General features: G+C 37.4%; 1 protein-coding gene across 4 annotated transcripts in view; it reads left to right on the forward strand.

Moving 5' to 3' along the window:
• The window catches only part of PPIG (peptidylprolyl isomerase G), a 53,460-nt gene that overhangs the window by 14,987 nt on the left and 20,886 nt on the right, over positions 1-17,587 (forward strand). For 2 of the 4 annotated variants that reach the window (XM_003824293.5, XM_008978041.6), the window contains exons 2-9: positions 4,395-4,449; positions 4,781-4,857; positions 4,942-5,016; positions 6,784-6,891; positions 7,848-7,892; positions 9,420-9,507; positions 15,200-15,229; positions 15,321-15,460. In XM_003824293.5, coding sequence (XP_003824341.1) covers positions 4,797-4,857; positions 4,942-5,016; positions 6,784-6,891; positions 7,848-7,892; positions 9,420-9,507; positions 15,200-15,229; positions 15,321-15,460 — 547 coding nt within the window. In that variant the 5' untranslated portion in view covers positions 4,395-4,449; positions 4,781-4,796. The remainder of the gene's footprint in view (positions 1-4,394; positions 4,450-4,780; positions 4,858-4,941; positions 5,017-6,783; positions 6,892-7,847; positions 7,893-9,419; positions 9,508-15,199; positions 15,230-15,320; positions 15,461-17,587) is intronic. The other 2 variants (XM_008978042.4, XM_034954452.3) reach the window with 1 other exon arrangement.

A 17,587-nucleotide genomic window follows, 5' to 3' on the forward strand; every position in this document is an offset into this window, starting at 1 on the left:
ATTGGTGAAAAAATGTTACGTTTGTAATTTTAATATGTAAGATTATGATTTCTCATAGATAGTATTTCATTTCATGGGGGTATTTTTTAAGTAATTCTTAACTACTGTACAATTATCTTTTTTCATGTGGCATTTAACACATTTTTTCATGTTATTTTAAAAAGCTTATTTTCTTAGGCAGTCCATCACAAACTAATTTACTTAACTATTGTGTTAGACATTTAAGTTGTTTGTGCTTACTGTTATTTAAAAAAAAAAAACCCAAGGACTATTTTATTTTAAATGGTTGCCTTTACAGATATTCCAGTACATAGAATTAGTAAAATGTTAAAAGGTACAATGAATATGAATATATTCAAGATTCTTGGCCTGTAATGCCAAGTTGCTTATCAAAACTGCTGGTGCCTTTTATGTTTTTTTTTGTTATTTCACTTTTTGTGAATTCTCTGCTCATATACCCTTAGGTGTCCTTTGAGCTTTAATTTGATAGACGGACAGTAAAAGGTTTTGGTTGTCACAGTGACTGATATTTAATAGGGCAAGGGTTGCTTAAGGTTCTGCAGTGAGTTGGATAGCCCTACTCAATGAATTGCCCTAGTGCCCCCATTCCTAAGCACTGCTTAAGAAAATTAATATTCTCAGCAACTATGACAATGTATTTTCCCCAATTTTTTTCTTTTTAATTTCACATAGACAAATAGAAATAATTTTTTTCATAAGTTCAAATCTGTTTATCTCCATTATTTACTTCATTAGTGAATCTAAAAAGCTGTTTCATATCCAGGGTTCAGGTAAATATTCGCAAGTACTTTTCTTAGTTTCTGTTTTGTGGGGAGGTACACATTTTGTGAGAGGAAAAAAAAATTTTTTTTTTTTTTTTTGAAACGGGGTCTCACTGTCACCCAGGCTGGAGTACAGTGGCTTGATCTTGGCTCACTGCAACCTCCGCCTCCCTGGCTCAAGTGATCCTTCCACCTCAGCGTCTCCAGTAGCTGGGGCTACAGGCATGTGCCACCATGCCTGTCTAATTTTTGTATTTTTTGTGGAGACAGGGTTTTGCCATGTTGCCCAGGCTGATCTCGAACAGCTGGACTTAAGCAATCTGCCTGCTTCAGCCTCCCAAAGTGCTGGGATTACAGGTGTGAGCCACTGCTCCCAGCCTCCTAAGCTCTTTAAATGTTAAACAGCAGCACTAGTTGAGTACCTCTTATCCAAAATGCTTTGGACCATATTATTGCGGATTTCTGACTTTTTCAGATTTTGGAATGTTTGCAATATACTTACCAGTTAAACCTTCCAGTTCTGAAAATCCAAAATGCTCCAATGAGCATTTCCTTTGGGTGTCTTTTTGGCACTCAGAAAATTTCAGATTTGGGGTTTTCAGATTTAGGATGCTCAATCATGATGTAGTAATCATGACAGTGAGACACTTAAAAAATGTCATTGAAAAACAAAAACAAAAATAAGAAAAAAATGTATATATAATTGAAGATTTAAATTACATGCTTACCTGAGTTTCTTTCATAAGTCTGCTGTATAAAACCTAGGAAATGCAAAAACTAAAATAAAAATCACCTGTAACTCATTTACTTAGAGATAGACTCAATATTTTCATTTATTTCCTATTTTGTTTTACTGTGCAGATACATTTTAAACTTTTATGAATTTTAAGTTGAAAAACTAATACATGAACATATTCTTATTGCAAAAATTCAAGCCTTATACGTAAAGCTGAAGGCCCCCAATGACTTCCATTCCTAGACTCAGTCCCTTCTGCAGAGATTCTGTGAGGAGTTTGGTATATATAGTATTTTCAAGATCTCTCTTTGTAGAAATAGGGTATTGTTCCATGGTGTTAAAAGAAATACTTATGTACAATTTACTTTTTTGTTTCTTTTGAACTAAACAGTAGGTTTCTTGGCTTGTGTTACAATGAAACTGCCATATAGTATTAACTAGCATTTTATACCGTAATTTGTTCAGTTTCTCCCCATTGTAAGATATTTTGAGTGTTTCCATTTTTTTGTTGTTGTTACTGCAATTTTACATTCTCACTTAATGCCTATCCTCTCACATTTATTCATTCATTTAATAAATACTGATTTCTTGTCATATGCCAAGCACTGTTTGAGCAGTAAGAATAAGACTGAAAATTCAGGTTTATCACATCATGGAACTTATATTCTAGTGAGAGAAGATGGATATAAAAATTGAATATCAATTAGCAATAAATGCTTGGAAGAAAAATAAAGCAGAATAAGAGGATGTAAAGTGTTAGGAGGATGAGAGCTCCTTTCTTGAATACAGTAGACTAGGAATGGGCCTCTATAAGAAGGTGATACTTGAGCAACAAGGGGATGAACCATGTGAAGATGGTTTGAGAGCATTCCAGGTGGAGAGAACAGCAAATGTAAAGGACCTGATGAAAGAGTAGGCTGTTGGGTGGCAGGGGGAACAAGCAGGATACCAATGTAGCTGAAATAAAGTTGAGGAAAATATTAGAAGATGTTAGGAAATGAAAGTTGAGGAAAATGCCTAGAGGTGAACAGGAGCTAAAATATTTAGAGCCGTATAATTGAAATTACAGTAGCCACAAGCCACATGTGCTTTTTGAGCACTTGAAATGTGGCTAGTCTACATTGAGATATGCTTCAAGGATAAAATATACACTGGATTTCCAAAGACTTGTACAAAAAAAAAAAAAAACTCAGTAACATTTTTGTTTAGTATATTTTGAAGTGGTAATAGTTTGGATGTACAAGTTGAACATCACTAATCTGAAAATCTGAGGTCCAAAATGTAAACTTTCTGAGCATCACAATTGAAAATTTCACACATAAGTACTTAATACAAACTTTGTTTCATGCACAGAATTATTTTTTAAGTTGTATAAAATTACACATACAATTCAGGCTGTATGCATAAGGTATGTTTGAAATATAAATGAATTTTGTGTTTAAACTGTGTCCCATCCCCAGGATATCTCGTGTATGCTAATATTCCAAAATTCAAAAAAAAATCTGAAACACTTCTGGTCCCAAGCATTTCCTATAAAGGATATTCAATCTGTACATACTGAGTTAAATAGAATATATTAAAATTAGCCTGGTTTTTGTTTGATTGTTTGAGTCTCGCTCTGTCCCCCAGGCTGGAGTGCAGTGGTGCAGTCTTGGCTCACTGCAACCTCTACCTCCCGGGCTCAAGCAATTCTCCTGCCTCAGCCTCCTGAGTAGCTGGGATTACAGGCACCCGCCACCACAGCCGGCTCATTTTTGTATTTTTAATAGAGATAGGGTTTCACTATGTTGGTCAGGCTGGTCTCGAACTCCTGACCCTGATCCGCCCGCCTCAGCCCCCCCAAAGTGCTGGGATTACAGGCGTGAGCCACCGCACCCGGCCCAAAATTAGCCTGTTTTTGTTTGTCAAAATGTGGCTACTGAAAAATTTTATGCCTGGGTGGCTCATGTTTTTATTGAGCAGTGCTGGTCTAGAGCCTTAAAATCCATGCTAAAACTTTTCAGATGAATGGTAAGACAGTTTTAGGCAGGGGAAGGATATGATAAGGTTTGTGTTTTAAAAGAATCATTCCACTCTGGCTATTTTGTGCAGAAGAGGCAGTACAGAATTAGGAGTAAAATAAGAGAAACCAGTTAGGAGGCTATTGGAATAGCCTAGATAAGAAATGATAATGGTAAAGGTAATGAGAACTTTTGGGATAGTTTTTGAAGCTAGAGCCAAATTACCTTCCTAATGGTTTGGATAATGAGGTATGAGGGAAAGTGGAACCGAAGATGACCCCCAGGTTTTCAGCCTCAGCAGCTGGCTTGGACAATGATAATGTTTACTGAGTATTCAAGGGAATGGAGGTAGAAGAATAAAGAGTTTTGTCTTAGATATATTAATTATTTTTAATAAAGTAAATTTTTATTGAAATATAACATAGCATACATAGCATATGAAACTGTCATTTTTAGAGTCCATCATTTTGGATACTGTTTACACTTAGTGCCTTTGTTTCTTCTACGCTTTACCTTACCCTATCATCTTCCACCAAGTATTACGATTCAGCATTTTAAGTCCTTAAAATAAAATGCCTTATCAAAATAATGTCTGTTAAATAATAGCTTTCTGTTATGGAAATAAAGCTGTTACACAGAGTATCTCTTTGGTATTTTTTGTGTCTATACCAGCATATCAGTAAAGGCTGTTGCTCAGAATCAGCAAGTACCCTCATATGTAAAATTGAATGTTGTGCTTTTACTCAAAATGTAAATCTACCACATATACTATTTAACAATACCATACTGTTAAAATACCCCACTTTTTCTTCTTATATGATTTTTGCTTCTTAAAAATCTCACATTTTAATCCGAACTCTCATTTTTGTTTTCTAGGAGCACAGGGATCAGTTGTCCTTGTTTTTTTTTTTGGTCTTTTCTTCATTTGAAGGTAATCTGCTTATTGAGTTCACTAATCATACAGAGTAAATACAATTTTCTGTTTGAGCTATTAATCTGTATTCCGGTTGATAAATAGAAAGTTGATTACATAATAATGGTTAAGGCTTAACTTTCAAGTCTTTTCTAATTGCTTCACAAAATGCAATCTAATCTCTAAAAAGAAAGCACTAATAATCCATGTGATTTACCTCATAGAAATAAATATCAAAATAAATTCAAACTATATTTCTAATATTGTTTCACAGAATTTTTTTTCCAGAAATTTGTGAAAGATCTTTGCTATTTTAGTCTGCTTGTCTGAAACTGTATTTTACTCACAGATTAAGTATTGGAGCCATGGGAATAAAGGTTCAACGTCCTCGATGTTTTTTTGACATTGCCATTAACAATCAACCTGGTAAGAATATTAGTTGACATTTATAAATGGGTGTTTAATATTTTAAATTAGTAAAGAAGTTTAACCAACTACCTTCTTTTTCAGCTGGAAGAGTTGTCTTTGAATTATTTTCTGATGTGTGCCCCAAAACATGCGAGAACTTTCGTTGTCTTTGTACAGGTTTGTTCACATTTTCAACTGCCCTAATAGTAGTCTCAGTTGACTATGGCTTGCTTGCTTGCTTGCTTTTTTTTTTTTTTTAAGAGACAGGATCTTGCAACGTTGTCCAACTGGACTAGAACTCCTGGGCTCATCAATCCTTACACATAAGCGTCCTCAGCTGGGATACAGGTGTGAGCTACCACACCTGGCATAGCTTGCTTTAATTTTTTATTTACTCTATTTTAGATTTCTCCATGCATATTACTTTTCTCTTAACATGAAGATTACACAGCAGTGACTAGGGCGTGAAAGTAATTCTTAGAAATATTATGGCTGGGCGGCCAGGCGCGGTGGCTCATGCCTGGAATCCCAGCACTCTGGGAGGCCGAGGCGGGGTGGCTCACGAGGTCAGGAGTTCGAGACGAGCCTGGCCAAGATGGTGAAACCCCGTCTCTACTAAAAATACAAAAATTAGCCAAATGTGGTGGCGCACGCCTGTAGTCCCAGCTACTTGGGAGGCTGAGGAAGGAGAATCACTTGAACCCGAGAGGCAGAGGTTGCGGTGAGCCGAGATTGTGCCATTGCACTCCAGCCTGAGCTAGAAGAGCGAGACTCCATCTAAAAAAAAAAAAAGAAAGAAATATTATGGCTGGGCACGGTGTGGCTGGGCATGGTGGCTCACACCTGTAATCCCAGCACTTTGGGGGGCCGAGGTGGGTGGATCACTTGAGGTCAGGAGTTCAAGACAATCCTGTCCAACGTGGTGAAACCCCATCTCTACTAAAAATGCAAATAATCGGCCAGGCGTGGTGGCTCACGCCTGTAATCCCAGCACTTTGGAAGGCCAAGGCAGGCAGATCACCTGATGTCAGGAGCTTGAGACCAGCCTGGCAAACATAGTGAAACCTCATCTCTACTGAAAATATAAAAATTAGCCAGGCGTGGTAGTGGGTGCCTGTAATCCCAGCTACTCGGGAGGCTGAGACAGGAGAATCACTTGAACCCTAGATGGAGGTTGCAGTGAGCCAAGATCGCACCATTGCTCTCCAGCCTGGGCAACAAGAGTGAAACTCCGTCTCAAAAAAATAAATAACAAAAAATCAGCTGGGTATGGTGGTGTGCACCTGTAGTCCCAGCTACTCTGGAGGATGAGGCGGGAGATTCGCTTAAGCCCAGGAGGCGGAGGTGGCAGTGAGCCAAGATCACTCCACTGCACTCCAGCCTGGGCGACAAGAGTGAGATCCTGTCTCAATTAAAAAAATAGAGGCCAAGTGTGGTGGCCCATGCCTGTAATCCCAGCAGTTTGGGAGGCCGAGGTGGGTGGATCACTTGAGGTCAGGAATTTTGAGACCAGCCTGGCCAACGTGGTGAAATTCCGTCTCTACTAAAAAAAAAATTAGCCGGGTGTGGTGACAGGTGCCTGTAATCCCAGCCACTCAGGAGGCTGAGGCAGGAGAATCACTTGAACCCAGGAGGCGGAGGTTGCAGTGAGCCAAGATCGTGCCACTGCACTGTAGCCTGGGTGACAGAGCTAGACTCTGTCTCAAAAAAAAACCTAAAACCAAACATTAGTTGTAAAGGTATATTATTTGAGAGTGATTTCTACATTCTCCAGAAATAACGTGGGTGATTTTTTAAATGAATTTTTTTAAAAAAATTCCTGAAAGGAATGAAAATATGATTTGAAGTCTGCAGGGTTCAAGAGGGGCATATTTTACATTTATTTTGCTTTCATACTACTTTGATTTCCTTTCTATTAAATGTCCTAATTTTTTATCTCTATAGGTGAAAAGGGGACCGGGAAATCAACTCAGAAACCATTACATTATAAGAGTTGTCTCTTTCACAGAGTTGTCAAGGATTTTATGGTTCAAGGTGGTGACTTCAGTGAAGGTGAGACTTGGAAAAATCATGTATTATTTTCTGTTAAATATCACAGATCTCAAAGTTAGACAAGTCCCTAGAAGTTTTAGTCCAATATTCTTGTCACTCTCACTCCATTTAATCTTTGGTCAATTAGAAGTACTCATAGAAATATGTAAAAGAAGGAAGCTCATAGGCTGGGTGCGGTGGCTCACGCCTGTAATCCCAGCACTTTGGGAGGCCGAGGTGGGCGGATCACGAGGTCAGTAGTTCGAGACCAGCCTGGCCAACATGGTGAAACCCTGCCTCTACTAAAAATAGAAAAATTTGCTGGGCATGATGGCACGTGGCTGTAGTCCCAGCTACTTGAGAGGCTGAGGCAGGAGAATGGCTTGAACCCGAAAGGTGGAGGTTGCGGTGAGCTGAGATTGTGCCACTGCACTCCGGCCTGAATGACAGAGCAAGACTCTGTCTCAAAAAAAAAAAAAAAAAAAAAAAAAGAAGCTCATAGAAAATAATTTTGCCTTTGACACATGAATTTCAGAAATAGGCTTCTGGATACAAAACAACACTACATTCATCTCAGTAATCTGTCAAGTGTTTCTGTTTGATTTTGTCACAAGTGGTAATCCTTACTACAATAAAAATTTTTACTTTTTTATTGTAAAAATATCAAAGCTATAGTTTTAAAAAACTTTGAAAAAATGTTAACCTGTTGCAAGACCTGCATAATCATAATTAGAATCTGAAAGTTCTTTTTTTAAATATATTTTAATAGTCTTCGTCACATTCTTACTATCATAGCATAGGGGAAAGAAAGTAATTTGGGACCTTGTCGTTATTGACATTAATATCTTTTATGATTTGCTGCAATCTTCGAATATTGTTAATTCAAAATTATTCAAAAATCTACAAGAAGTATTTTGTTTAGGTATCACCTTTGAGGAGCGTACTGAGAGTTATAACAGTATGTTTTTCATTTTTAGGAAATGGACGAGGAGGGGAATCTATCTATGGAGGATTTTTTGAAGGTAAAAATGTTTACATTTATATTATGTTTTAAATATTTTGTCTTTTATTCTATTTTATTCTCTATGGAATCAATAACATTATTCATTAAAGGGTATACTAATGTCTAGCTGCCTTCAACTAATCTGAAGGTTAATTTTCTGGTAAAAAAAAAAAAATTGCTTTTTATACAGATGGGTATTTTTTCTTCTTAGGACATTTTTACAACATGATTTGAAAGGGTTTCAATGATCTGTACTTAATTCTTAGAATTTTAATGATAGAATAGGAACTTCCGTAGGTCAATCTTAACTTTTATTAAAGGAGATTCAGCAATATTTCTTACAACATCCAAATTTTAGGTCATTTTTTCTATGAGCATTTTTTAAAAATCTTTGATATTCTAAAATTTGACTATAATATTTTCCAAAAATTTAAGTTTTCTTGCTGGAATTTTTTTGTTGATGTGAAGACCATTTGGAAAATGGTCTATAAGCATATTTAATTTGGAAATAATTTAATATTTTTCATCCTTCACTTTTGACATTTAGTGAAATTTTGTTTAAAATTCTACATGATTTGTTCTTAATATTCTAACCCAAGATTGGAAAACAAATTCCTCCTTTTGCGGTAAGTGATGCTATGGCAGAGGTTAAGTTAATGAGTCCAGACTAAATAATACTCTGTGTGCTCAGAAATGAAACAGATGAAATGTAAAAGAATCTAATCTGGACTGTCTCACTCTTTTTTTTAAGAGATGGGATCTCACTGTGTTGCCTGGGCTGGAATGCAGTGGCTTTTCATGGGTGTGATCATAGTGCACTTTAGGTTCAAGCTCCTGAGCTCCAGTGATCCTCCTGCTTCAACCTGCTGAGTAGCTAGGACTACAGCCACACTACTGTGCTCAGCTGTTTCTTGCTTTTTAAAGATAGTTTCATTTTTTTATTTAAATAAAGTGGTGTTATCTTTTCCAAAAATTGTGAAGGACAAATATAAATGGAAAGGAAGGGGATTGAGATAATATTTGGGTTTTATAAGCAAATAATAGAAAATTAATAATATTTGAATCTTAAAAAGATGAGAGGGGAGGCCGGGCACGGTGGCTCATGCCTGTAATCCCAGCACTTTGGGAGGCCGAGGCGGGCGGATCACGATGTCAGGAAATTGAGACCATCCTGGCTAACACGGTGAAATGCCATCTCTACTAAAAATACAAAAATTAGCTGGGTGTGGTGATGGGCGCCTGTAGTCCCAGCTACTCAGGAGGCTGAGGCAGGAGAAGGGCGTGAACCCAGGAGGTGGAGCTTAACAGTGAGCCGAGATTGGGCCACTGCACTCCAGCCTGGGCAACAGAGCGAGACTCCATCTCAAAAAAAAAGATGAGAGGGGAAATTGATTCATATTTGATTCTCTTCTTTCATAACCTAACTTTATTATCTAAGTAAGTTGTGTGTGGCACTAAATAATACATCAGATATGAATAGAAGTGAAGATGAAATTTTTTTGGAGGTTATATCTATAATGTAACTGAAAACTTTACTTCTCTATAGACGAGAGTTTCGCTGTTAAACACAACAAAGAATTTCTCTTGTCAATGGCCAACAGAGGGAAGGATACAAATGGTTCACAGTTCTTCATGTAAGTATTTATTATCTGATCATTTAAAACATCCCATTTTTGGGCCGGGCACGGTGGCTCATGCCTGTAATCCCAGGACTTTGGGAGGCTGAGGTGGGCGGATCACGAGGTCAGGAGATCGAGACCATCCTGGCTAACACGGTGAAACCCCGTCTCTACTAAAAAATACAAAAAAATTAGCTGGGCATGGTGTCGGACGCCTGTAGTCCCAGCTACTTGGGAGGCTGAAGCAGGAGAATGGCGTGAACCCGGGAGGGGGAGCTTACAGTGAGCTGAGATTGCGCCACTGCACTCCAGCCTGGGTGACAGAGCAAGACTGTCTCAAAAAAAAAAAAAATCCCGTTTTTGGTCTGTCATTTCTCTGTGTGCCTGCCATTGATTACTAATAAATAGGAGAGGAATCTATGAGGGACGGAATTGTTGAAGGAAGGGGAACAAATAATTGATTTTTTTGTTGTTGTTTTTGAGACAAGGTCTTGCTCTGTCACCCAGGCGAGTGCAGTGGTGCAATCATGGCTCACCACAGCCTCGACCTCCCTGGCTCAAGCAATCCTCCACACCTCAGCCTTTCAAGTAGATGGGACTACAGGTGTGTGCCACCACACCTGGCTAATTTTTTAATTTTTTTGTAGAGACGGGGTCTCCCTGTGTTGCCCAGGCTGGACTCCAGGCTGGGATTACACATGTGAGCTATGGCACCTGGCCAAAATTGTTGAAGAGGGAAAATTGTTATAGAGGGGAAGTTAAATTGTTCTGCTAATGTTTTGAAATAATGGAGACTTGTCAAGAGAACACAGGAGCCAGGTTAAAGGTTTCCCACTAGCCAAATTAGGATAATTTCAGCATCAAAATAAATAACAGTAATATCAGTTTATGGTCAAATAGGAACCAGGAGTCTACACTGATATAAATAAATGATTAAATAATGAGAGAGAAGGGAAGCTGTTCCCTTATTAGAATGTCAACTAATAAATTTAAAAGGAATGGTGGAGTTAGAAAAGTCACCATTTTGTAATCATCACAGTAATGACTGACTCAGGTAAGAATCTTCTATTGATGCTAAATTTAGAGGGGTGATTTCAGTGAGAAACTAGATGTTTACAGAGTATTTCTCCATAAATTACTTAATTACAAAGAATAAAATGCAGTCAGTTCTCACTATTCATAGATTCTGTATTTGTGAATTCACCTTCTCACTAAAATTTATTTGTAACCTCCAAATGCTAAGGATTTCCAATTCCAACTACAAAAAAAATTGTGACCAGGCCTGTTGTCAGTAATGCCTGTTTTTAAAATCCTATCTTATGGGTATAGGTTTGTTCTGTTCGGTAGCCTTGAAATCTCTTGTTCTGTGAGGAATTTAATCTGTCAGCACCATGTGGATTATTCTGTCATTTCCCTATTCTGTATTTGTTAACTGTTCAACAGTGAGAAATCTGGCGCCTGATTATCTTCAACATTTCTGTTGATTCCTAGAATGAACAGTTGCCATCCCATACTGCTGTAAAGAAGGACCAACTAACTAGAGTTCACTATTTCTTTATCCTTATTTTCGTTTTTAGACTGTAGGTAGTTAAACACCAAGTTTAAAAGTGACTTAAATTAGTTCTTTTTTGGTTTGGCCTTGTGATTCACTCAAAATGTGTTAGGTTTATTCCTTTCTGGTTATATTTCATTTTGTTCTCGTTCCTACCTAGTTTTGATTTTTTTTTTTTTTGCATTTTTTTAAGTTTATGAAATAGTAACATTTCCAAAGTCAAAACAAAAAGAATACTGTGAAGTGTCTCTCCCACCCAACCCTTCCACTCCATTCCCATTTCCTTGTTTTTTTCACCCCAGTTCCATCTATCCATGTTAATAACCAACCTGATTTCCAGTTTATCTTCCTGTATTTCTGTTTGTAAACATAAGCAAATACATGTATACATTTTCTCACTTTCCCTTTCTTACACCGTAGATGGCATACCATGTATACTGTTTCACTCTTCACTTAACAGTATATCCTTAAAACACTCCATAACAGTTTATAGAGATCATTCTTATTCTTTTTTTGCAGCTGCATAGTACTCTATTGTTTGTGTATACCATAGTTTATTCAACCAATTGCACATAATGTGGATCTCTGATTTTCTTTTTAAACAAAACAACTTATGGCTGGGTGCAGTGGCTCACGCCTGTAATCCCAACACTTTGGGAAGCCGAGGTGGCGGGTGGATCACTTGAGGTTAGGTGTTCGAGACCAGCCTGGCCAACATGGTGAAACCCAGTCTCTACTAAAATACAAAAATTAGCTGGGTGTGGTTGCGGGCGCATGTAATCCCAGCCACTCGGGAAGCTGAGGCAGGAAGGTGGAGGTTGCAGTGAGCCAGGGTCGTGCCACTACACTCCAGCCTGGGCTACAGAGCAAGACTCCATCTCAGAAACAAACAAATAAAACAACTTATAATTACCTCTTCATTGTAAAAAAAGAAAAAGAAAAAAAGAAAGAAAACACAGATAAGACACACACACAAAAATCCCATTCCCAGAGCATCTTTCTGTGCATTAAAAATGTTTGTAGAGTGTCGTTCTATAGTCAACTTTTGGCTATAATATAAATCTCTGCATGTCACTAAATATTAGCTTTTTAATGGCTACACATGTTAATCTCTTGCTTGAAAGTACTGTGCATTATTAATCTTATTTTGGGACATTTGGTTTGCTTCCTGTTTTTCAAACTGCTCCAATGAACATTGTTGTGCCTATCATTTGATGCAGTTTTAATATTTAAGAAGTTTACTTAATGAACTATTTACACATTTTTAAGCCTTTTCATATATATTGTTATGTTGATTTTCAAAAGGAAAGGATAGTTTACCGTAGCACCAGTAGTATGTAAATGCTAATTTCACCACATTCTCAACAGAGTATTATAATTTATTTTCCTCTTTTAAATAAAATCTTTCCTGTGCTAACCAAAACTCCTATGTTAAGTTCATATAATCCTTCATATATATATTCTCAGAATCTTCCCTCTAAATGTTTGTTACTCCTTATATCTTCCTATTTCGTAGGTAACCCTTCTTCTGTGTTCTGTTTTTTTAAAGGAAATAACTTCAATTTTTAGAGAGCTTCAGTCTTAAAAAAAATTTTTTTGTACTATAACAAATAGAAGATTTGCCATTTTAACCATTTGTAAGTGTACAATTCAGTCTTGTTTATAGCTATTTATTTATTTATTTATTTGAGACAGAGTCTTGCTCTGTTGCCCAAGCTAGAGTGCAGTGGCACAATCATAGCTCTCTGCGGCCTCAAACTCCTAGGTTCAAGTGATCCTACCGCCTCAGCCTCCCAAAGTGCTGGGGTTATAGATGTGAGCCACTGGGCCTAGTGAGTCATGTGTATTCACAGTGTTGTACAACCATCACCATTATTTCCAGAATTGTTTCATTGTTGCAGAGACTCTGTACCATTTCCCCTTTCCCCCAATCCCTGGTAACCTCTATGAATTTGCCTGTTCCGCATATTTTATTTAAGTGGAATTCCACAATTTTTGTCCTTTTGTATCTGGCTTGTTTCACTTAAAAATGTTTCCAAGGTTTATTTATATTGTAACATGTATCAGAACTCCATTTTTTTTTTTTTTTTTTGAGACAGAATCTTGCTCTGTTGCCCAGCCTGGAGTGTAGTGGCGGAATCTCGGCTCACTGCAAGCTCCACCTCCCGGGTTCACGCCATTCTCCTGCCTCAGCCTCCCCAGTAGCTGGGACTACAGGCGCCTGTCACCATGCCTGGCTAATTTTTGTATTTTTAGTAGAGACGAGGTTTCACCGTGTTAGCCAGGATGGTCTCGATCTCCTGACCCCATGATCCACCCGCCTTGGCCTCCCAAACTGCTGGGATTACAGACGTGAGCCACTGCACCTGGCATGAAGTCCATTTTTTTTATGGCTGTGTAATATTCCACTATATGTATATACCACATTTTTTGATTCATCTGTTAGTGGACATTTGACTTGTTTTCACATTTTGGCTATTGTGAATACTGCTGCAGTGAGCATTGGCATTTGAGTTTCTTTTTTTAGTTCTTTTGAATATATACCTAGGAGTGAATTGGTGGGTTATATGCTAATACTCTGTTTAGCTTTTTGAGGAACTTCCATACTGTTTTCCATAGTGGTTGCACCATTCTACATTCCCGTTAGCAATGTACAGGAGTTATTTATTTTTCTACATCCTTGCCCAGCACACTTATTTGCCACACTGTGTGTATCTGTAAATTACCATGAAAGCACCACAAGCTGCAATTTTTTAATTTTGGGATTACAAATAAGTTTTAGTGAGCAGGCAGACTTGCAAATAAAGTTATCAGTGAAGTGAGGATCAACTATATCTAAATGCAAATCGTATATATGCATTGTGACTGTAACATGTTATATGAATACACATAGTGTACACCTAGGTTTTTACATTTCTAGGTGATTTTAGTGAGTTGAAGTGAGCATAGTGTCACAATGAGGAAACAATAGCAGGTCATTAATTTTATAATTAGGTAAACCTAAAAATTCAGCTATATGTTATAATTTTTTCAGTGGTATTGTACATGCTTTCACCAAAGATTAGCATAAATTATGCTCCTTTTTTCAAATTTCTAATAGCTTTTTGATAAGGTTTTTTAAAAATAAAAAATCTTATAAAATGCTAATCTTTAATTTTCATACCAGTGTTTTTAGTACGTATTCAAGTAGCAACCTTTTTACCTACATAGCTTTAAGGTTGATGGTGGGGAGTGGGATTTTTTAAAAATAATTTCGTTTGCCAAAAAATGCTTATTTTAATTTTTTTCCCAACTCCTAATCCAGATCTCTTGCAGCTAATTAAAAAATGTGTAAACTCTCAGCGGGGCAGTGACTCATACTTGTAATCCCAGCACTTTGAAAGGTCAAAGTGGGAGGATCGCTTGAACCCAGGTTTGAGACCAGCCTGGGCAACATAGTGAGACCTGTCTCTACAAAAAATACAAAAATTAGCCAGGCATGCTGGCATGCACCTATAGTCCCAGCTACTCGGGATGCTGAGGCAGGAGGATAGCTTGAGCCCAGAATGTTCAGGATGCAGTGAACCAAGGTTGTGCCAGTGCACTGCAGCCTGGACAACAGCATGAGACCCTGTCTCCAAATCAAAAAAATAAAAACAAAAAAAACTTGTAAACACGATATGAACCATTTCTGTTCAAGTCCAACAGTATATGTCTGAGGATCATAAGAATATAGCCCGTGCTTAACTGTTTAAAATGTTAAGATTGAAAAGCATTATTGTTAAACTCAAACACTGGTGGAATTGTTTCATAAATTTTGATATGTCTACATGTAGAACATTATACAATTATGACTATTCAGTAAGAACTCAAGTGCAAGAAACATGAATGGTTAGAAATAACACTGAAATGTCTATTTTAGTTACATAAAAGTTTTCAGCAGTAAGTAGATATTGCTTTTATAATTAGAACAAGTTTGATAAATACATTATGTGGAAAGCATTTTGCCTTCTGTTCTACTTAAGATTGAGGTAATATGATTGTATTAAGATAGCAGTTGATGTCTTTGTTTTCAACTTTGTTTCCAATACAGTTATTTTCTTTTTCTTTTTAGAGATGCTAACTTTGTTTTTCTCTGACTTTGTTTTTATTCTTCTATCTGATGATTTCCAAAAGAACAACGAAACCAACTCCTCATTTAGATGGGTAAGGATTATTTTATTTATTTTACAACCTGTTTTAAATTAACCTTGAAATAAGAAGCTTTTATTTAATAATTTTTTACTTGACACTTTAGGCATCATGTTGTTTTTGGACAAGTAATCTCTGGTCAAGAAGTTGTAAGAGAGATTGAAAACCAGAAAACAGATGCAGCTAGCAAACCGTTTGCGGAGGTACGGATACTCAGTTGTGGAGAGCTGATTCCCAAATCTAAAGGTAAAAATGAAGTACATATTTCTGAGAATACTTACACATACAAAATAAGCAGAGATACTCTAAATAGTTGACATGAAATTCATACTCAAGCTGAAAGAAAAATGAGGTTTTTGTTTTAAAATGTATTTCTGTGCTTTTATTTTTTACTTTTTTAAGTTGACAAAACTTGTGTATACTTACTGTGAACAATATGATGTTTTGAAGTATGTATATGTTGTGGAATGGCTAAATTGAGCTAATTAACATTTATTGCCTCACATAATTACCCCTTTTTGTGGTGAGAAGAACACTTAAAATCTTAGTGGTTTTGGGTTTTTTTTTTGTTGTTTGTTTGTTTGTTTTGAGACAGAGTCTCACTCTGTCACCCAGGCTGGAGTGCAGTGGCATGATCTTGGTTCACTGCAACCTCCGTCTCCTGGGTTGAAGCAATTCTCCTGCCTTAGCCTCCCAAGTAGCTGGTACTACAAGCGCCTACCACCACACCCAGCTAACTTTTGTATTTTTAGTGGAGATGGGGTTTCACCATATTGGCCAGGCTGGTCTCGAACTCCTGACTTTGTGATCCGCCTGCCTCGGCCCCCCAAAGTGCTGGGATTACAGGTGTGAGCCACTGCACCTGGCCAGTGATTTTCAAGAATACAGTACGTTGTTATTAGCTATAGTCATCATGTTATACAGTAGAATTCTTGAACTCATTCCTCTGAGCTAACTGAAATTTTATATCCTTTACCAACATTTGTCCAACACATTTCCTTCTCTAATCCCATGGGAACCACCATTCTTCTCTGTACTTCTGTGACTTCAACGTTTTTAGATTCCACATGTAAGTGAGATCATATGGTATTCGTCCTTTTGTGCCCGGCCTATTTCATATAACATAACTTCCTCTGGGTTCATTCATGTTGCTCCAGATGACAGGCTGAATAGTATTCCATTGTGTATATAAACCACATTTTAAAAAAATCCGTTCATCTATTGGTGGAAACAGGTTGATTCGGTATCTTAGCTATTGTGAATAATGCAGCAGTGAACATGAGAGTGAGATATCTCTTCAACACACTGATCTCATTTCCTTTGGATATATACCCAGTAGTGGGATTTCTGGATCATATAGAAGTTCCATTTTTAATTTTATTATTATACTTTTAAGTTCTGGGATACATGTGCAGAACATGCCGGTTTATTACATAGGTATACACATGCCATGGTGATTTGCTGAACCCATCAGCCCGTAATCTACATTAGGTATTTCTGCTAATGTTATCCCTCCCCTAGACCCCCCACCTGCAGACAGACCCTGGTGTGTGATGTTCCTCTCCGTGTGTACATGTGTTCTCATTGTTCAACTTCCACTTTTGAGTGAGAACATGCAGTGTTTGGTTTTCTGTTCCTGTGTTAGTTTGCTGAGAATGATGGTTTCCAGCTTAATCCATGTCCCTGAAAAGGACATGAACTCATCCTTTTTTATGGCTGCATAGTATTCCATGGTGTATATGTGCCACATTTTCTTTATCCTGTCTATCATTGATGGGCATATGGGTTGGTTCCAAGTCTTTGTATTTTGAATAGTGCTGCAGTAAACATATATGTGCATGTGTCTTTATAGAAGAATGATTTATAATCTTTTGGGTATATACCTAGTAATGGGATTGCTGTGCCAAATGGTATTTCTGGTTCTAGATCCTTGAGGAATCGCCACACTGTCTTCCACAATGGTTGAACTAATTTACACTCCCACCAACAGTATAACAGTGTTCCTATTTCTCCACATCCTCTCCAGCATCTGTTGTTTCCTGACTTTTTAATCACCATTCTAACTGGCGTGAGATGGTATCTCATTGTGGTTTTGATTTGCTTTTCTCTAATGACCAGTGATGATGAGCTTTTTTCTTTTCATGTTTGTTGGCCCGTAAATGTCTTCTTTTGAGAAGTGTCTGTTCGTATCCTTTGCCCGCTTTTTGATGGGGTGGTTTGTTTTTTTCTTGTAAATTTGTTTAAGTTCTTTATAGATTCTGGATATTAGCCCTTTGTCAGATGGATAGATAGCAAAAATGTTCTCCCATTCTATAGGTTGCCTGTTCACTCTGATGATAGTTTCTTTTGCTGTGCAGAAGCTCTTTAGTTTAA

Source organism: Pan paniscus, chromosome 13 (assembly GCF_029289425.2).
Source record: "Pan paniscus chromosome 13, NHGRI_mPanPan1-v2.0_pri, whole genome shotgun sequence".
NCBI classification, from domain to species: domain Eukaryota; kingdom Metazoa; phylum Chordata; class Mammalia; order Primates; family Hominidae; genus Pan; species Pan paniscus.